This window comes from Medicago sativa, chromosome 6 (assembly GCF_051527215.1).
Source record: "Medicago sativa cultivar Bolivia chromosome 6, Bolivia_mono, whole genome shotgun sequence".
NCBI classification, from domain to species: domain Eukaryota; kingdom Viridiplantae; phylum Streptophyta; class Magnoliopsida; order Fabales; family Fabaceae; genus Medicago; species Medicago sativa.
The window spans coordinates 17883210-17902990 of record NC_140754.1 but is presented as its reverse complement, the minus strand read 5'-3'; the positions used below and the strand labels follow the sequence as shown (position 1 = coordinate 17902990).

General features: G+C 32.8%; 3 protein-coding genes and 2 non-coding genes across 5 annotated transcripts; 2 read left to right on the top strand and 3 right to left on the bottom strand.

The window, feature by feature from the left end:
* The first annotated feature begins 264 nt into the window (after positions 1–264).
* COP13 (Proteasome component (PCI) domain protein) lies at positions 265–9247 on the top strand. Its single transcript, XM_085716532.1, has 11 exons — positions 265–512; positions 2811–2929; positions 3545–3791; positions 6130–6187; positions 6301–6390; positions 6619–6684; positions 7511–7603; positions 7780–7938; positions 8024–8145; positions 8301–8373; positions 8993–9247. The coding sequence occupies exons 1-11, from the start codon at positions 328–330 to the stop codon at positions 9056–9058; spliced, it is 1278 nt and encodes a 425-aa protein (XP_085572658.1). The 5' UTR covers positions 265–327; the 3' UTR covers positions 9059–9247.
* A 79-nt stretch (positions 9248–9326) lies between these two features.
* On the bottom strand, positions 9327–10497 carry LOC146913347 (basic endochitinase-like). Its single transcript, XM_085716533.1, has one exon. The coding sequence runs from the start codon at positions 10435–10437 to the stop codon at positions 9532–9534; it is 906 nt and encodes a 301-aa protein (XP_085572659.1). The 5' UTR covers positions 10438–10497; the 3' UTR covers positions 9327–9531.
* A 4610-nt stretch (positions 10498–15107) lies between these two features.
* Positions 15108–16511, top strand: LOC146913346 (F-box/FBD/LRR-repeat protein At5g56420-like). Its single transcript, XM_085716531.1, has 2 exons — positions 15108–16027; positions 16114–16511. Exons 1-2 carry the CDS (start codon positions 15152–15154, stop codon positions 16438–16440), a joined length of 1203 nt encoding a protein of 400 aa, XP_085572657.1. The 5' UTR covers positions 15108–15151; the 3' UTR covers positions 16441–16511.
* A 1845-nt stretch (positions 16512–18356) lies between these two features.
* On the bottom strand, positions 18357–18453 carry LOC146913345 (small nucleolar RNA R64/Z200 family). The gene has a single exon (XR_015016941.1). It is a non-coding gene; the product is annotated as a small nucleolar RNA R64/Z200 family (small nucleolar RNA).
* An 832-nt stretch (positions 18454–19285) lies between these two features.
* LOC146913344 (small nucleolar RNA Z199) lies at positions 19286–19363 on the bottom strand. The gene has a single exon (XR_015016901.1). It is a non-coding gene; the product is annotated as a small nucleolar RNA Z199 (small nucleolar RNA).
* Between the last annotated feature and the right edge of the window lie 418 nt (positions 19364–19781).

Sequence of the window (19781 nt, the reverse complement as noted above, 5' to 3'; positions counted from 1 at the left end):
AGAAAAAATGATAAGCTATAAGCTTAAACGCTACTTAAAATTTAAAATAGCGTTTGAAAAATAAACTATAAGCCAGCGAAATATATAAGTTCGTGGTGAAAAGACCATCACCAGACGAGTTTTTTTGTTAGTCGAACTTATAAGTTATTCGCTGTAAAACTAGTTTCTTGGCTTGCCAAACAGAGCCTGATAATAAAAATTCTCTCTACACACAAACCAACACATATATAAAACCTCTTCCCATCTTTCCTCCTTCAAAACCCCACTCAGAACTCGTCAAATCAAAATAAACTCAACTCGGAACTCAGAACCCTAATCATCACCGCCATGGATCCTCTCGAACCATTGATCGCACAAATCCAAGGTCTATCAAGCTCCTCCGCCGACATCGCTCGTCTTCACACCATCTTGAAACACTCCGATGAAACTCTCCGTTCCGATTCATCTCGTCTCTATCCTATTCTTCAACTCATTGATCCTTCCATTCATTCTCTCGGTTTTCTCTATCTTCTGTACGTAACGCAATAATCTAATTCTTTCTTATAATCGCTTTTTTTATTTAATCGCTTTATTATTACTAGATTTTAGCTTTTTTTGTTTTTTTTTTGTTGTTGATTGAATGTTCAAAGTTCAAACCCTAGTTTCTCGACTCTTGAAGCCAAATATTCACTTTTATTTTTAGGTTGTTGTTGTTGTTTTTTTTTTATTTGAATTTATTATCAATCTATGAAGCACACACTGGTTACGACTCTGACACGTTGACACAGACCGTAAAAATAATGAATTAGTTGAATGTAAACACATGCGTTAGTGTTGTATTGGTGTCGGACACCAGACATGTGTTCCCAATTTGTATTACCTTCTAGTAGTATTATGACCTGTTTGGATTAATAAACAACTGAATAAAGCGTTCATATGTTACATATAAGTGCTTATCGTGTCTGCCACTGAAGCACATGATTACATTCAATTACGTCATTTTCTCAAATTATTTTTGGTATGGAAGTGTCAATATCGAGTCTGGTGTCTGTGCTTCGTAAGTAAGCAATCCTTACTTTCTCTTTATTTTTTTATAATAGAAGATTAGAATCTCCTTTTTAATATATATATATATATATATATATATATATAATGTTAAAATCCTAGTTTCTGGACTCTGGAGTATTTTTTTTTTTTTAATATATACTAGGTTGTTATTATTTATTTAGAATTTAGTCTCAATTAGATTATCTTCTAGTTCTGAAGCCACTAACACGTACACTGGAGACAACACTAACACGTCAACACCAGTAATAATTTGTGTAAATGGCATAATTTGTGTAAATTGCTGGTGTTGTGTTGGTGTTGGACACCAACATGTGTCGCACACCGGACGCGCCTTCAATATAGCTTATAAAATCAACTTTTAGCATATACAAAAACAATTCAACTTTATTTTATCTTTTGCTATAAAAATAGCTTATGTAAGCTTATGCTTAAGCGCTTACCATGATACGCGCTTATGCTATATGTTGCAAATATGCTGTTTATCCAAACATCCCTCAGTCCCAATTTTTATTGGCTTCTACTATATGGCATCGTTTAGATAAACATCTTAATTAAGCAAGTATAACATAAACACTTGTCATATAAGTGCTTATGTATGAGTTATTTCTATAAAATTAAGATAAATTGTTTCCATATATGATATATGTGGTTTTGATAAGCTTAGCTTATGGAAATAAGATGAAAATATCTAGCTTATAAACATATCATTGTTGTTGTTTGATTAAATGTTAAAAACCTAGTTTATGGACTCTAGAACCAAATATTTACTTTTTTGCTTAGGTGGTAATTATTTCTTTTGAATTCAGTCTCAATTTGGACAAACATCTTAATTATGCGCTTATAGCTTAAACAATTATCATATAAAGATGCTTATGTATTAGCTATTTCTTTTACAAAAAATAAAATAGAGCCGAATTGCTTTTATATAAGGTATAAGCTGTTTTCATGATTTGTCTTGGAGAGCTTATGGAAGTAAGTTGAAAATAGCTTATGCATATGTTATAAGTTGTTTTCATAAGCTCTTTGAAACAATCTAACTAGTGGTTATGTTGATAGGCAAACTTAAATAAGTCAATCAAACAGACATTTAGTATATAAGATTTGGATCATCTTAAGTGAGTTGAGAGTAAAGTAAGAAAATGAGCGCTTGTTATTTTAACACACTCGTAATTTGTGTTGCATGTGCATGTAGTAATTAATATGTAAAATTAACAATTGAATTATTCATCAATGGTTGATATTAATTACTTCAGACTCTAAATTGCTCACTTTAAAGGAGTTACATACCAGAATACAAGTGTTTCTCAATTGCAATATATCTGTAGTGTTTCATTTGTGATAAAGTATTTATAATATATGAATCACATTTCACTGATACGTAGACACTGATCATAATTTGAGAAAACGAAAGTGATTCAATTTAACCATATGCATCGGTGTTGTGTTGGTGTCGGACACCGGACATACCTTCATTATGAAGAGTGCTACAACAATAACTTTATAGGAGTGAATAGAGAAGCTAATTGAGGAACTTTCTGAAAAATTGAGGTGCAGGGTAAAATTTGAACTTAGATAGGAGAAAGAAAAAGTAATTTTTTTTATAACAGTTGATACTTTTTTTTTTTTTTTTCAGAAGTGCTTGCATTTGAGTTTATCTGAACTGTTTCTTAAATCTTGATCACGTGCCTGTTTTGTTTGTTACGGAATAGTGAATTTATTTTTTCTGTTTTTATTTAATTGGAGACATACATTTATGGTTACAGAGATGCATTCTCAGCTGCTTCAGTTTCAAATCAGCAGCAAGCTGAAGAGGCAGTTCCGATCATAGCAAGATTTATCAATGCCTGCAGTGTGGAACAGATTCGGTTGGCGCCAGAAAAATGTACTCACTTTTTGTGTTGAAATATTGGGATTTCAATCTTACGTTATTGAGCTTGTTTACTATTTACCCACAGAATAATGTTTCACCATCTTACCATAACATATACAAGTTTTATGAACAAACATCTTGATGTGGAAAGATGGTGAAATATGGCTGGATATTTGTGAAAAATATGTTGTTACGTCATTTTATACTTTCTGTGTTACTGTTTCCTTCCATGTCCGAGTCTCTTTGAATTAAATGCTGACAAAGTTGTTTACAGAAAAACTGACATTGGAGAAGTTATTTTAAGAATAATAGAATTTTTTCAAAGGAGTTTTCATTTGAATTTGAGGAACTAGAAAGGCGACATGCTGTCCCCTTTCTAGTCCCTCCAATTCATGGAAAAGTTTTATCTTAAAATATTTTTGAAGGACTACACGGTACGGTGTCTATTACTCAGTCCATTAAAAGTTTTAGATTATAATAACTTAAACACAGCCTTTGATGTCTTCCTATTATTATTTTAATGTATCGAGTTCTGGATTGGTTATACTTATAGGTGTTATGCTCATACAAGAATTACCGTTTCTTTTTGTGATTTTGTTTTTTATTTGTTGTTTTTGGCTGTTGTAGTTGTATCTGTTTGCAAGAGGTTGAAGGACCTAGTAACGCTGCTGGAAGCTCCTATACGTGGGGTGGCTCCAATGTTCACTGCTCTTCGGAAACTTCAAGTCTCCACTGTGCATTTGACTCCCCTGCATGCAGAGTTTCTTATGCTTTGCTTGTTGGCAAAATGCTACAAAACTGGTCTATCCATATTGGATGATGATGTTTTTGAAGTAGACCATCCGAGAGACCTATATCTCTACTGTTATTACGGGTGCGTTGCTTTCTTCTTTTCTTTTGAGTTGGAAAAGAGAGACAGATGTAGGATTTGTTCATATATTTTAGTATTGCATTTTAGTTATAGAATATACTGTAATTTCTTTTTCTTCAACATACTCGACTTGTTCTTTACTTCTTTCTCAATAAAATGTAGCTAGTTTTGTTTATCACATTAGTGTAATGCTTGTGAATCTTTCATATGTTATTTCACTTTAATGGGAGTTGAAACTTGGAAGGGGAAGAAGTAAAAAAAAAAATGAAAGGGGAGGAACAGGAAGAGTATATAAATTTAATTACTGTTTCTTTCCCCTGTTTGATGTTTGAAGTCCTCCTCGAAAGTCGTCTAAACTGGTGGAATTTTAAAAAGTGAAATGTTAGTTAAAATTGATAAGGGAGGCCTTGATTTCTTTGCAAATGGGTTTCTGAGTCCCGTTATGCCCCACAGCCCTGGTTCCCAGGTGGGCTGGCTGCACTCTAGTTCTCAAGTTAAATCCTAGGTAACTTTGCAATGCTAGTGTCATTCACTGCATACGGAGGGCAGGCTTCAATGCCTAATACCAAATTGTTAAGTAGCTGTAGACTGGGATATTGTATTCTCTGTTTCATGCTTCTTTGATTTCTATCATGATTTTTTTGTTCTCTTCCCAACTGCTTCTGGTCTTGATTATTTTAGGACAATTTAAACCAAGTTATCCAGGGTTTTTTGTTCTTGCTGAAATTAAGTACCCATTTTTAAAACACGACTGTGTTGTATTAGGTACAGCTGTAAATGAAAAGATAAAAAATCACATGCTTTCTTGATTTTGTTTTGAAAAGAACTTGAATCAAACTTAGGAATGTGGGATTTTCATATTAACTTTAAAAATCTAGAAACTAACCAAACCTTACATGCGTGAGTTCGAGCAAGTGTATCTGTATGGTAGGTCAGAATATATTGTTGATCTTAGAAACTATGATGTCAGTTACGGTGGCGGATCCACATGTTGATCTCTATCATTGGCCGAGGGCAATGGTCTTTTCTTTGACTGAGTTTATGAAAGATTCTGTATTGTAGTTCAACTCCCAAGACCATTTCATCGGAACAGTCAGCTTGTGCATTTACTTCCATTGCAGTTGTCTAGTCTTCATTTGATCTCCATCTTTTAGACTCTGTAGCTTTCTGCAATTGTATTCAAATGAAATGAAATGGGATTTGACAGCCGAATTATTCTATTAGTTAATATTTTGATTATTATTAAATTGAAATGTGCATCTAGTAAATGATGAGTACATTGAATAGCTAAACCAACATTCTGGTGATTCAGCTAATGCTGTTTCATAAGTTCTTAGTGAAGAATTTGCATACGACTAGACTACGGTGTCTGAATTTTTACTTTATTATTGTTAAGAGCATAAAGTATCTTATAATATCTTTTATATTGCATTAGAATAACTTATTTTATTTCCTAGGATCTTTTATAATCTCACAGTATCTTAAAGGATCTTTAATAATCTCGCAGTATCTTAAACCTTCTTAGGATTTTATACTACTTGGATAGTATTATTTTGGTTCATTTCTTGATCTCCCTATTTAGGGTCCGTTTGGTTCGAGAGTTTTGGAGGGGAGGGGAGGGGAGATTTTTAATTTGAAGTGTTTGGTTCAATTTTTAGAAGGGGAGGGGAGGGGACCAAATTTTATTGCACTGCCAAAATTATCCTTATATTAATTTAAAATCTCAATATTATCCTTGTAATAACATTCATTATTATTAGGTTATATTATCTTGAAACAACTTTTACTATTATTACGTTATAGGTTATATTATCTTGTAACAACTTTTATTCTATATTATTAACAATTTTTTCTTGTAACAACTTTTATTCCATATTATTACCAATTTTTTCTTGTATCAACTTTTATTACTACTTGTAATTGTGACAATCCTATTACTAATCCATTATTCCATCGTCTACATTGTGTTGTTATCGATTACATCATTATTGTTTCGTTACTTAATTATCCTTATTTAATTAAGTTTAAGGGTAAAGCAGTAAAATAATTTTAAAATCCCTCCCCTCCCCTTGTGAACCAAACACACTTTTAATTAAAATATCTCCCCTTCCCTCCCCTCCGTTAAAATTCGTCCCCTCCCCTCCCCTCCGTTAAAATTCGTCCCCTCCCCTCCCCTCCTAATTCTCGAACCAAACAGACCCTTAGGACCAGAATGTTGTATCCCTATAAATAGGGTTTAGTCTTTTGTATTTAGTCAACATCCAACATATTTCATCATATTGATATTTCTTATTGTTTTCTCTCCCTTTCATCTAAAATCTCTCAACTTTAACACTTACAGAGGTATGATATGCATTGGACAGAAGCGCTTTCAGAAAGCATTGGACCTTCTTCATAATGTAAGTAATCGTGAATAACTGCAACTTGTATAGCCCGTGTTTCATGACCTTGTTCTAATATAAACCCTTTGTTTCAGCAATTTTTGTAGTAGCTAATGGGTGATATTTTGTAGGTTGTAACTGCTCCCATGACTATGATGAATGCTATAGTTATTGAAGCTTACAAAAAATATATATTGGTTTCTCTCATTCGTCATGGACAGGTAAGCCTTTATATCATTTCTTGCTTCTAAGTGATAAATTGTTTGTCTCATTTCTTTGAGATTTCAGTGGAGTTGTTTCACTATGCATCTCAGTCAAAATATCGTCTTTAGTAACATAAGGCAGTCGTTCATCTTTAGATTTTTTCTCATTTTGGCTAATTTGCACGTTATATTGTGAGGTTCTATCTTTGTGATTAATCAGCTAACCTGATATGTGTTGGGTGGCAGTTCTCTACCAGTCTTCCCAAGTATGCTTCTCCCCTCGCTCAAAGAAATCTGAAACTCTTTTGTCAGGTATGACTTCAATTTAGTTGAGGCTAGAAAAATATAGGAAGTCGTTAACCTTTTTTGAACAAAATATTCACATTGATGTTCTTTTGTAAAATATTTAGAGCACATTTTAAAAATGTACACTGAAAAACCTGTGCTAACACACTAAAACAGTGATATGCACAAACGGAAAAAAATGAAAATTCTAGCCTTAATAGTATTATTTACAACATTCACGTGGTTGCTTCCAATTTCTGACTTTGTATTTGGCTGCAAGAGCTTTTAATATTGAAGGCATTTTTAACTGATTTCGTTGAGGCCTTGAGTTTTCAATGGAATATGGACAAGAAAACTGTTTGTTTTACTCTATTTCTGTTTGTGATCTGAACATATACTGTGAGAGGTGGGATGATGTTTCTGGTAAGAGTTTTGTTTATCCAACCTCTTATACTGTGGTCTGTGGAGACTGAAGGTCATCTGACCCTTGTACATAGATGGCTATGCACCGAGTCTAACTTCCACAGTATTTGTTTATCCAACCTCTATCATTATCAATGAGTAGCCCCTACCACAGTATGCCTGCTTCAATGTTTCCTCTTCTAGGTTGCTGTTTTGCAGAGACCATCAATCTTAGAAGTTAGATTCCATTTGTGGCTTCCCTCAGTTATTCATAAATTTGATTATATAGAATAATTTTCTTGTTTATCAACTTGAATGTGAAACGTGACTTGCTATTAGCTAGTTTGGTTGTTAACTTGAACCATATTTATGAATATAATCTGCAAGCCTTTTCGAAGTTAATAACTTGAGCCATGCTGACGTCTATTAATTTTTTTTTATCTCATTTCAGAACCCTTGCATTGAATTGGCCCAGACTTATAACAATGGAAAAGTTGCAGAAGTAGAGGCATTTGTCAATGCAAATGCAGGAAGGTTCGAAGCGGTGGGTTCCTTTTCATACTCATCCTTTATTTGAATCATCTGGCATTGAGACGAAGCTTGGCTATGCACCAAGTCTAACTTTCGGTTCTAATGTTCTGCAGTATTTATCAAGCTTTCTCTGAAACTGCCTGTTTATGTGACATACTGATAGTTTTATTTGTAAATTTTCTATTTTAGGATAACAACCTTGGACTGGCTAAGCAGGTTGTATCATCCATGTATAAGCGGAATATTCAGAGATTGACACAGACATACTTGACCCTTTCTCTCGAAGACATAGCTAACACAGTTCATTTAAATAGTGCCAAGGAAGCTGAAATGCATGTGCTACAAATGGTTGTCCTCATAATGATTTTATTTTTTTGCTTCATTTTCATATAGCATCAAAATTTACCATTAATAACATATTTCTGATCTACAGATTCAGGATGGTGAGATATATGCAACAATCAACCAGAAGGATGGAATGGTGAGATTCTTGGAGGATCCTGAGCAATACAAAACCTGCGAAATGATTGAGCATATTGATTCATCAATCCAGAGGTATGATTTTGGTTTGTTCAAACTAAGCTCACTATGTTCAATGCCTTCCTGTACTATCTGATATGACAATCAACAAGTTTCAACTGATATTTCAAATGAAAATATGCTGCCAAAAAAGTTTTTAATTAATTATTTGATGGTTACTTAATGTTCAGAATGATGGCACTGTCAAAGAAACTAACTGCAACGGACGAACAAATTTCATGTGATCAGTTGTACTTGTCCAAGGTGAGTGTTCAATCGTTTTCATTCTGTTATCTGAACATGTCTATAGAAGGGTTAAATATGTTTAGTCCCTATAAAGTTACCAGCTTTAGTTTTTAGTCCCCATAATATAACCAACTTTCATTTTTAGCCCCTATAAAATGTTTTTAGTCCTTCAAATATTTTCTATCAACAGTTTGGTCCCTCCTGTTAAATTCCAGCCTCTGTGGCTAACGGAAGTCCACGTGGCACTTGACACATTGACTTCTTACTGATGTGGAAGGTTTCTAATTTATTAACACTTTTTTAAAATTAGTTTAATCATTATTAAATATTGCGATTTACGATTTTTAAGATAAAATATCTCAAATTTTTCCCAAATCAATCACGTGAACGTGGTCCCAAGAAGACTCCCTGATGAACTCAAGGCCTTAAAAACTATATATGATGGTCCTGGGAGTGATCTAACCAGTTTGCGATGAAATTCGAAGAAAAGAAGTATGGACCAAAATATATTTTAGGGACTAAAAGTTGATGAAAACTTTTTATATGGACAAAAACTGAAAGTTGGGAATTTTATAGGGATTAAAACATATCTAACACTATAGAACGATCATTAACTAACAAGAGTTATTGTTTTCAGGTTGGAAGAGAGAGACAAAGATACGATTTTGATGACTATGATGTTCCAACAAGATTCAACATTTAAGATTAGGGTACCTGTTCATAGTGCTGTGAATGATTGAAGTAGATCTGTTTCATTGACCTTTTCCTTTTACTATTAGTTACTTTGGATCTTTTAGTCGGGGAGTGTTTTTATTTTGCTCCCAAATGAGATAAACTTGGTGGATGTTAAATTGTCTTATCAACTGCTTAAAAACTTCGATTCATTTTTGCACATTCATGTATGCTCTGTTGGCTTAGCATGTTGCAGTAGTATGAGTTTTATCTATTAATTTAGTATAATGTTTCAAAAATTAAGAACAGATAAGAACAAAATATCATACATGATATTCAGGTTTAATACATAACAGAGAACACATGAAACATCAACAAATATTTTAGCGCATAGTTGAAGACAACTCGAAACACTTGGGTTCCTGATTATTATTTTTTTGATATAAACTTAGGTTCCTAATTTGAACTTTATTTAATACAGGAAAATAAGAACTTGTCCTTGGTTCAAACACTTCTTTTGATTTGGGAACTATATCCAGATTGCACATCAAAGCGCCTGTTCCATAGCATCACACCACCATACTTAGGTGAAGGCTTAACAATAGGCAGCAATTGATTTATGAGATCATGTGCTTCCACAAAACCACCACTTGGAGCTGCATTAGATGTAGCAGGAAGTCCAACAAAAACCTTTTTAGTTGACATAGAATTGATCCACTGGCTCCATGAATTCTTAAAGCTAGTTGGATTGTTTGAAACAAAGTTACAAGCACCAGGACTATTGTAAAATTGAACCCAAACATAGTCAAAAAGTCCAGTATTAATTGCCTTTTGAAGTATATTATCTTGAAAGATACACAATGGAGCAGCAGTTAAGTAAAACTTTCTAGACTTTGATTTATAATGATCGTTTAGCTTTAAAGCAAGTGTTTCATAGTGGAGGTTACTACCTCCTTCAATATCAAAATCCACTCCATCTAGTATAGCATCACCAAAAGGTCTAGATGGTGAATTACCTCCCAAAAAGTTGTTCCAAATGTAGTCAGCAAGTTGATTAGCATCCTCTGGTGATGAAAAAGAGTATGTGTTCCTATATTCACCACCAATGGAAAGCATAACCTTAATGCCTCTACTCTGACAAATATTTATGCTATCTCTCAAAATTTGGCAATTGGGTGGGTTACAATGACCTGCTAGGTTTAACTGTGGTTGACGACCACTTCCAAATGTCGAGAGGAATGCTATGTTTACTATATTGAAGAGACCAGTGTTGCATGTGTCTCTCAAAGCTCCATCACCATTGTCTTGGCCCCAATAAATTACGAGATCTCCTGCATTTGTTGATTGGAAAAACAAGGTGATTGAAATTGAAAGGAGAAGAAGTAAAGGGCAAGAATATTTGTTACTCATAGTGACTCTAGTTTATGAGTCTTGTTAGAAGTTGCATATGGTGGTAGATACTAATATATTGCATATGGTGGTAGATACTAATATATAGAGGCTTGAAATGGAACTTGCAAGGAAAGTTACACAAAATATCAAGATTTTTGGTTTCAATCATATTCCTATTGGTGGGGCTCATGACACTGGCAAGAGTGACTCTTCCTTATAATGACAAAGATCATGTTTCTTCCAAAAAAAAGACAAAGACCTTGACTTTAGATAAATGCACCTAAGTCGTGGACATCAAAAGTTATATTTTTATGCATAGGAAATTTCAGTTAGATTATAGCAAATTTTCCACGAGCTTTACTGCTTCCATTCTTTGTACCGGGGATAGAAAAGAAATTGTGTATATTTACTTGATTACCCTACTTCATAAAGATTGGCAAGAGGTTGACCTTGTAATCTTAAGAGATAAAATTCAAATTTCTTCAAATACAATTGTAAATGCTCGTTATTTCTACTTTGATTAACAATAATTTCACTCTTACCTATTTTTTTGGAATAAAATATTCAAATAGGGTTCAAACTACACTAGAAAGTGTGTGAGTTGATCATTTCAAACCTTTTTGTAGGGATGTCAATTGGACCCAGACATATCGGGTACCTGCAAAAAAAAATCTGCATTGAGTAGGATAATAATTCACACCACGAGTATGAGCATGGGCATGGATAATTATACGTAAAATTGAATGGATGTCTATCGATAGGACCGTTCTAGTTTCCACCACGTCCATAAATAATATATATTTTGGTAATGAAGACTCCTATTTTTTGGCGTTCTATAGTTAAAGCAACAAATATTGTAAGTTAGGGATTTGTTTTGTGTGACGGAAGAGGTGATATCTCCATTTGGCATGACAAATGAATTCCTCGTGGTCATTCTTTGATTCTACACATTTGAACATATGTTAGTATTCCAATTGTTCTTCAATACTTTGTTATCATCAAAATCCTATAGGAATTGTATGAACCATTCTTGTTCCAACAATGTTTATCATTTTACGTGGATTATCATGCATGGGAAAGTGCCTATAAATCAGGTTCGGTACTCACGTCATATATCGCCAAATGCTTCTTGTTATAGACATGGTGCTTCATCGGGAACCATTTTTGTACAAAGGTAAGACAAGTTTAGCACAAGCTCAAGTTTTAGAATGTTCCTTATGAAGATGATCCTCATTTATGGTTCAAGATTTATGAAATTGGCCAACAAATTCACTATATTTCTCATTGGATGTTGGTTTATTTTGAAATTTAGAAATGGTGAAGTTTTTTCAGTCATTAGTCACCTTCTCTGATACATTCTGAGCCAAATATACTCTATATAATTGCACCAAGAAGGTTTTTGGTGGTCCTTTTTCTATCGTTGCTCCTATGTTGATTTCTTGGAACCCCGTCTCCAAATAATATATGATAAAGTTAATATTGATGTTAGCTCGATTGGTAACCCTGACAAATCAAGTTTTGGGGGTTTATCAAAAATTTGTTTGGTGGTTGGATTACTGACTTTGTGGGGAGCTATGGATATATAGCTAATATTAATGTTGTGGTTTGTGCTATTTGTATGGATTACAGATCACTTGTGATCATGGTTTTAGAGACATCATTTGTAAGCAGATTCTCAAACAACATTGATGTTTATCAAGGACATGTTCTACTTACTCATCCTTACGCTCCTTTTATTGACAACGTCCATTCTTTTATGCTTAGAGATTGAAATGTTGTGTTTGCTCATACCACGTGTGAAGAAAATTGTTGTGCATATTGATTCATTAAATTAGGAGTTTCGCTTTATCATGAACTCATGATTATTCAAAATTGTCCATTTTTCGATCAAGTTATTGTGGAGCTCGGCTGCTTTGCTTGTAGTTTTTTATTTCTTGTTTTTATTTAATTATTTTCAATTGATTAAAAAAAAAAATACCCTCATGCATTAAAATAACGTTCAAGGGACAAAACCTCTATAGTCGACATATGTTGTTAGTCAATATTTTTGGAAGTTAGGTGATGTGAGCCATTGCTTTTGTAATTGAGAGGGAAACTTCTACAAAAGACCAAGACCTTTCACCCATTGTCCTAAATACAAAATCAATCACAATATGAAAAAAAATCCCCCACCAAATATATGATGTATTATTGTTGAACAATGCATAGTCCTTAATACAGACAGAGCCATGTGAATGTGGAGAATTTGGTATATTATCGAAATAAGAGACAAATAAATTATCTCATTTTCCCACAATGCGTGTGTGAGTTTATGATGGTTTTGTCATCTCGTCTATCTTAAAAAAAAAAAAAAACTTATCATTTTGACCCATGAAATTATAAATAATATAATTTAGTCTATTAAACTAAGAGACTAATTTAACAGATGTTCTTTAGTTTAAAAGAATAAATTGTCATTTTGTAAATTTAAAGAACTAATTTAACGGATGTTTCAAAGTTTAAAAGAGTATTTTTGATATTGAATAACTTAACATTGTTAGATTTTGACATCGAAGTTTACAAAAGTAATTTTAAATGTCAAAATAGCTAACAATGAATGTCTGACTTATTCAATGTCAAAATTAACTCTTTCAAACCTAATAGAGTTCTTTAAATTTGTAAAATGGCAACTAGTCTTAACCTACTAATGATAGGTCTTTTTATTGATTCACTTACAATGTTAATTCTAGTTTCCAATCACTAAACTCTTTCCACTCATGCTGTTTATAGCTACACCAAGTTGGTTAGATATTGTCTTTTGTTAAACTTGTACTGATCATGTTCTAAATTTGTAAGCTTTGCATATGCCATTTTGGATTTGATTCATCTTAATGCATTTTAATTTGGGATTCAATCAGCTGATGTTTTTTCTTCCGTAAATTTATGGAATATTGTGGGAAAGAAGATAAACCCTCTAACTCAAATTAGGGATTTTAGAAGAAAAATAAAAGACGACCTTAGCCATTTTTGTCAAGTCATAGATGCCACGTGAGTTAACAACCACTTCGAATGATGAATATAACGTTGCAAAAATAAAGGAACTATGTGATTTTCTTTTTAAAAAAAAGATATAATTCTTAAAAAAATTGAATATCTCGAATAATATATTTCTTTGAATTTGCAAAAATGACAATAATCTTTCAAACTAAAGAACGTCCGTTAAGTTAGCCTATGTTTGTATTGGCGATGAATTTGTTGTGAACGTGTGTTTGGAGAGATCCTACAATTATCAATCCTCAAGGCTCTCAAACGCACGTGGCAGTGGTGAAACGCCAAAACAAACACACACTTAGTCTATTAGTTTAATAGACTAAATTAGAACACTTACATTTATAATTTGATGGGTCAAAATGCTAATTTACTCAATGAAATATAATGAACACAAGTCACATATGCCAAATGCAATAAGTTATTTATCTCCCTCCTACTTGGATGATACATTTTTCAACAATAATACATCATATTGGTGGAGGATTTTTTTCCAATTGTGATTTTACATTTAGGTCAAGTGGAAAAAGGTTTGGTCTTCATCCTTTTGTAGAAGTTTCCCTCTCAAATCTCAATTGCAAAAGCAGCAATGGTTCACACCACCTGACTTACAAACATAGCATAATCCTTTAGTTGTTGTATCACAATATAAAGATGAAAGAGTAGAAGTCATGTAAGAATAATTGAATCTGTGCATAGCTTTGTTATACTTTATGCTAATCATGTTTTACTATTTACTTAAAATTCCCTCACTTTTATCCTAAATTATAGAAGCAATTAGAAACTAATCCCTACCTGCCTCTCTTAATATATTGCACGTTAAAACACTTCACAAAACCCTTCTCAATTTTTCCGAAGTCTCAACATAAAACACTAATCACTTTTTGCACAATGCTCTTTAAAGTTATTAAAATTATAACAAACAAGCACAATGCTCTTTAAAGTTATTAAAAATCTCGTAGGGTCTGTTTGTTACGATTTAAAATAAAAATAATTTTGACATTCAATATTTAGAGATTTTTTAAAATTTTTATAAAAAAAATCATAATCTATTTTACGTTTGTTTATCGTAATAAAATTATTTTTTATAAAAATAATTTAGTTTATTTAGAAAAGGAATTTTTTGTTACAAAATCACATCAATCTTTTGAAAGTCATTCTCTCTCTCTCTCTCTCTCTCTCTCTCTCTCTCTCTCATCTAAATAGGTTCTTTCGTTACAAAAGACACAGAAGGGAAATACACATTGAGGCGTCGAAAATATTAAGGAAAATTATCTATTTGTTGGACATTTTAACTTTGATAATTAGATAATTCAAAAAAAAACTTTGATAATTAGAGAATATATATATATATATATATATATATATATATATATATATATATATATATATATATATATATATATATATATATATATATATATTATAAAAAAAATCAGAGCTTTAATTGTATCATATATAAGATTTGAAATTTTTTTATGACTTGTTTGACGGATTTTTTATGTTCACTTTTTTTTTTTAAAGCTGATTTTCTATGTTTACTTGTTCCCCAATATTATTTGATTCAGCAGTCTTTCATATAAATAGAAATAGAAGTTACCCAAATTCACATGCTGTCGCAAACCCTACCTTCACCCTATCTGACTAATCTCCAATACCGCTCTCCCAAACCCTTCCATTAGTTCCTTCCTTCGCCTCGACGACGATGGTGGATAGAATCAGCGATTTACCGGATGAGATGTTGTCTCACATTCTCTCTTTTCTCCCAACCAAACTCGCTTTCACTACAACCATTCTTTCCAAGCGGTGGACCCCACTCTGCTATTCACTCCCTGTTCTCAACTTTGAATTTGGTCGGAAGAAATTCTATGAAACTAAGCAAGGCCGCAAAGACACCTTCTATAGATTCAGCCGTTTTGTGAACACTCTCATGTTCTCGCATATTTCAACCAACAAACCCCTCAAAACTTTTCTCCTCAACTGTCCTATCAGAATTTGCAAGCATAGCCGAATCTTCAATGCATGGTTTGAAGCCGCGAAACAACGCCGCGTTCAGGAGTTTAATCTAACTCTGCATTTCCACATCTTGAATCCCATAACTTTCATCTCTCATACGCTTGTTGTTCTCAAACTTATGGAGTTAGACATTGGAAATGATACTTCCTGTGTTGATCTTCCCTCGCTCAAAACCCTACGTTTAAGCATAGTTTATTTTGAAAATCAGAATGATTACATAGGTTTTCTTTCTGCATGTCCCAACCTAGAAAATTTGCATGCTGAACCTGTCTATTATAGGAAACATGGTGGAAACAACACATCCAAAGAGTTGAAAACCTTGACCTTATCGAAATTGGTTGCAGCGAATATCAGTGCAATAGATGCTCTCTTTAATGTCATTAAAAATGTCAAGTTTCTACGTATAATCACAGGTCAAGCGATCACAGGTCGAGATTGGGATCAAGTGTTTTCAAACTTAATTCATATTGACCTGTTGTTTTCTAATCACTCTATTCAAGATTGGGATCATGTAGTAGAACTGCTCCACCATTCTCCCAAGCTTCGAACTCTTTCTATTATAAAGGTTTGCTGAGTAGTATGTTTGTTTGTTTGCTTATTTCTTTTCATATGTTTTATATATAAATGCTATTTTTTTTATCTCCTTGACAGACGAAGAATACAACCTCATCCAAGGAATGGAAATGCCCAACTTCGGTTATTGAATGTGTTTCGTCTCACCTCAGATCATGTACTATTTTAAACTTTCAAGGCTCAGCAAATGATCTTCGATTTACAAAATATATTTTGCAGAATGCGAGTCACTTACAAGACATGAAAATCGTTATTGCTACTAATAGAAGGCTTTTGGAACAAAGTCAGATTATAGTAGAAGAATTGTCCTCATGTCCAAGGATATCTTTAGGATGTGAAGTTTCATTTGAGTTTAAGCATAGTTCCATTATTTACTTTTCTAATAGCCAACCATTTAGTTACTAGAATTTAAGGATAATTTAGACATCATATACATGCTTGGTATTTTTGGTTCATATGCTGCATTATCCATGAATGATGGCAATTTTTCTGCAGTCAAATGCTGTTGATTTGCATACATTTCGTGAAGTTCTGTGACACTGTCTTTACTCTTCACAATCTGCAGTCATGCTGATGTTTAAAACATATTAATCTTGCATGTGTGTGCGTACTTGCCACATCTAAATTTAAACATTCCACTTAAAGGGACCAAAGTTGATTATGTATGGTCTGCGTCTTCTGTGCGTAGTGTAGATACTTCTTAAAGGGACATTAGGACCAATTTGATAATACAAATTTTGGTATGCTATAGCACTATAATCCGACTATTGCCGCTATATGACAACATTGACTTATACTCATTTTCATTGACGCCAACTACGTACATTGGGGCATATCCTTGCTGCATATTCATAATTACTTTCTTTGCGCCACCTAGAACATCAAACAAGGTATTAAGTTTTTATTGTAAATTCTTGAACATGTTAATAAATGCGGAAAACAATGAATTGTTCAAAATATGTTACGCCCAAAATTTTGGAGGCCCAGCTCGATAGAGCTGTTTGCACCCCCAGAAGAACGGCCCTGGTGTCAGTGGCCGATTTTGGTGTGTTACACTTGTAAACTGGTAGATTGAGATTTATAAAAAATAGAAGGTTTGCTACAAGTGTCATTTTTGGATTTGAAAGTTTTGAATTTGTAACCAATCCTTTCAATTAAGTCTCGTTCTTTAAGATTTGGTCTTGGATTGGTTTTAGTTGGAGGATTGCTAATCACATCTTCATCCTATGATTGGGCTGCTTCTTAATAAATTGCCATTTTGTTCAGTATGTTTCATGACTATTAATGTTTCCCTCTCAATTGCAAAAGCAGCAATGGTTCACATCACCTGACTTGTAACACAAAGTATCATCCTTTAGTTGTTGTATCACAATATAAAGATGCATGAAATATAACAAACTCATGCATGCAATTAAAATATTGGGGGGGGGGGGGGGGGGGGGGGGGGCGGGATTAAAAAATAGGTCAGACGAACCTATTTTCACCCTCTTTTTTTGTCCCTATATTGCACAAAGTAATTCAAAATTTAGAGCGACTAAAAAACAAAATTTGATATAAAGACAAAAAAAAAAACTTATTTAACCCTAAATTAGACAAGTTAGACAAGGTAAAAAGAAAAGGAAGGAATGTATGTCTCATGGTCAGTCCCAAATGGTAAAGGCGGTGACGCCGCTCCACAAGGCAATGTAATATGAGACTATTGAGTGGAGATGCCACCGGTTATGGTGGTGCCGTCCACACCAGATGCATTTATTTATGACGATTACTTGAGAATTGTGCAAACAAGTAATACTAGTGTACAAAACGAAAGTTATGGTTTACAAAGCGAATAATAACATGACGGTCATTAATTTTTTAATAAAAATGTAAAATTAATATAATGAAAATGAAAATCCGTTCGAATCTTTTTTCTCTTTGGTCATTTTGATAAAACATCATTGTTTGCAATCAAGTCATGTCCTGACCATCAAACATCGTTCTATCAAACTCCCTGGGCATCAATAGTGTTTGATTAAACGATAATTTAGTAGGAAGGACATAACTTGATGTACAAACAATAGATATTTTCTTCAAGATGACTGATCAGCAAAGAGAAAGAAGAGAAGAACCGATTTGATTATCTTTAACTTCACATTTTTATTAAAAAAATAATTAATGACTGTTTGATATTTTTCATTAGTTATAAACAATAACGTGTTCGTTTGTACACAAGTATTTCTCTCAATAATTTAGTACTGAGATGCATTGAAAATCTCTCGTCACTATTTATATTTCCAAATTTAATAAAAAAAGAAAACATAGGTGCATAAACATACTACAAGTTTCTGATAAATGAATAAGAATTGTCATTCTCATTGATCATGAAAATCTCTAAAGTCTGACATGTGAATTTTCTTTTTTCATTCATTAGTGCAGAAACAATTTATGAATCTTAATAAACAATTTTAAAAATTATAAATAAAATTAATGCAATAGCTCTCAACTATAATGAAATTTCCACTCACAACAAAAGGCAGAATATTACAGAGCTAGCTACCAATACAATTAAGTCTACGAAACACGTACACACATCAGACATGACACGAATACGAAACACCAGATACAACGATGAAAATTTTAAATAGTACATAATGAAATATGATAAGTGTCCCGATGTTATGTCAGATACATGTCCGACACCAAACACACATAAATTGTTCAAGAGAGATCAGAAATTGGAAAAATACATTACAAGTTTCTGCTAAGTGAATAAGAATTGTCATTCTCATTGATCATGAAAATCTCTAAGATGTGAATATCATAATACTCAACTCAATTTTGAAAACTACTAAATTCTAAAAAAAAATATTAAAAATTAAATTAATGCAATATCTCTCAATTATAATGAAATTTCTACTCACAACAAAAGGCAGAATATTACAGAGCTAGCTACCTATACAATTAAATCTACGAAACACGTATACACATTGAACATGACACAGATACGAAACACCAAATAAAATCGATCCGGATGAGAATTTTAAATAGTTCACAATGAAATATAATCAAGTGTCTCGGTGTTATGTCAAAGACATGTCGGACACCAAACACAAATTGTTTGGGAGAGAGATCAGAGATTGGAAGAGTTTGTCGGTCACGGTGAATCAGAAACACGGACCAATGTAAACATCATCATGTCTCTTTTCTTTTGTTTCAAATCAAAACAAATTTTGTTATCACAAAAATAAAAAATTGAAAACAAAAATTGAATAATCATCAGAGACTTAAATACTAGGAATCATGGAACGAATCCTTCATATTGTTGCAGTTATTTTCTCATCACATGGTTGGTACAAAAATAGAATAACATAAGAACCAAAAAAACACTAAGATGATAGAGATATAATAAATTTTTTAAGAGAGAAAACAAGAGAAGAGAACCTGAAAGATACAGTGAAGGGAATGTTTGGTGTGTTAATTTATAAAGATCGTTGGTTTTTTTTTTTTTTTGAGGGATAAAGATGGTTGGTTGTTTCTAGAAAAACTGAAACCCTAAAAATTAAAGGGAAGTTGTTGCTAATTAGCCGGGCCTTCAGATCTTAATATAGACCGAGTTGAGAAATTGGTAAATTTGTGGATAATGAATAAGATCCGGTTTGCTATAGTTTTTTTTAAGAAAAAATATAATTTTTTTAATAAAATAATCAATTTTGAGAATGTTGCATCCGTTTTATACAGCTTTTAAGAAAAAAATCAGAATCTAAAAA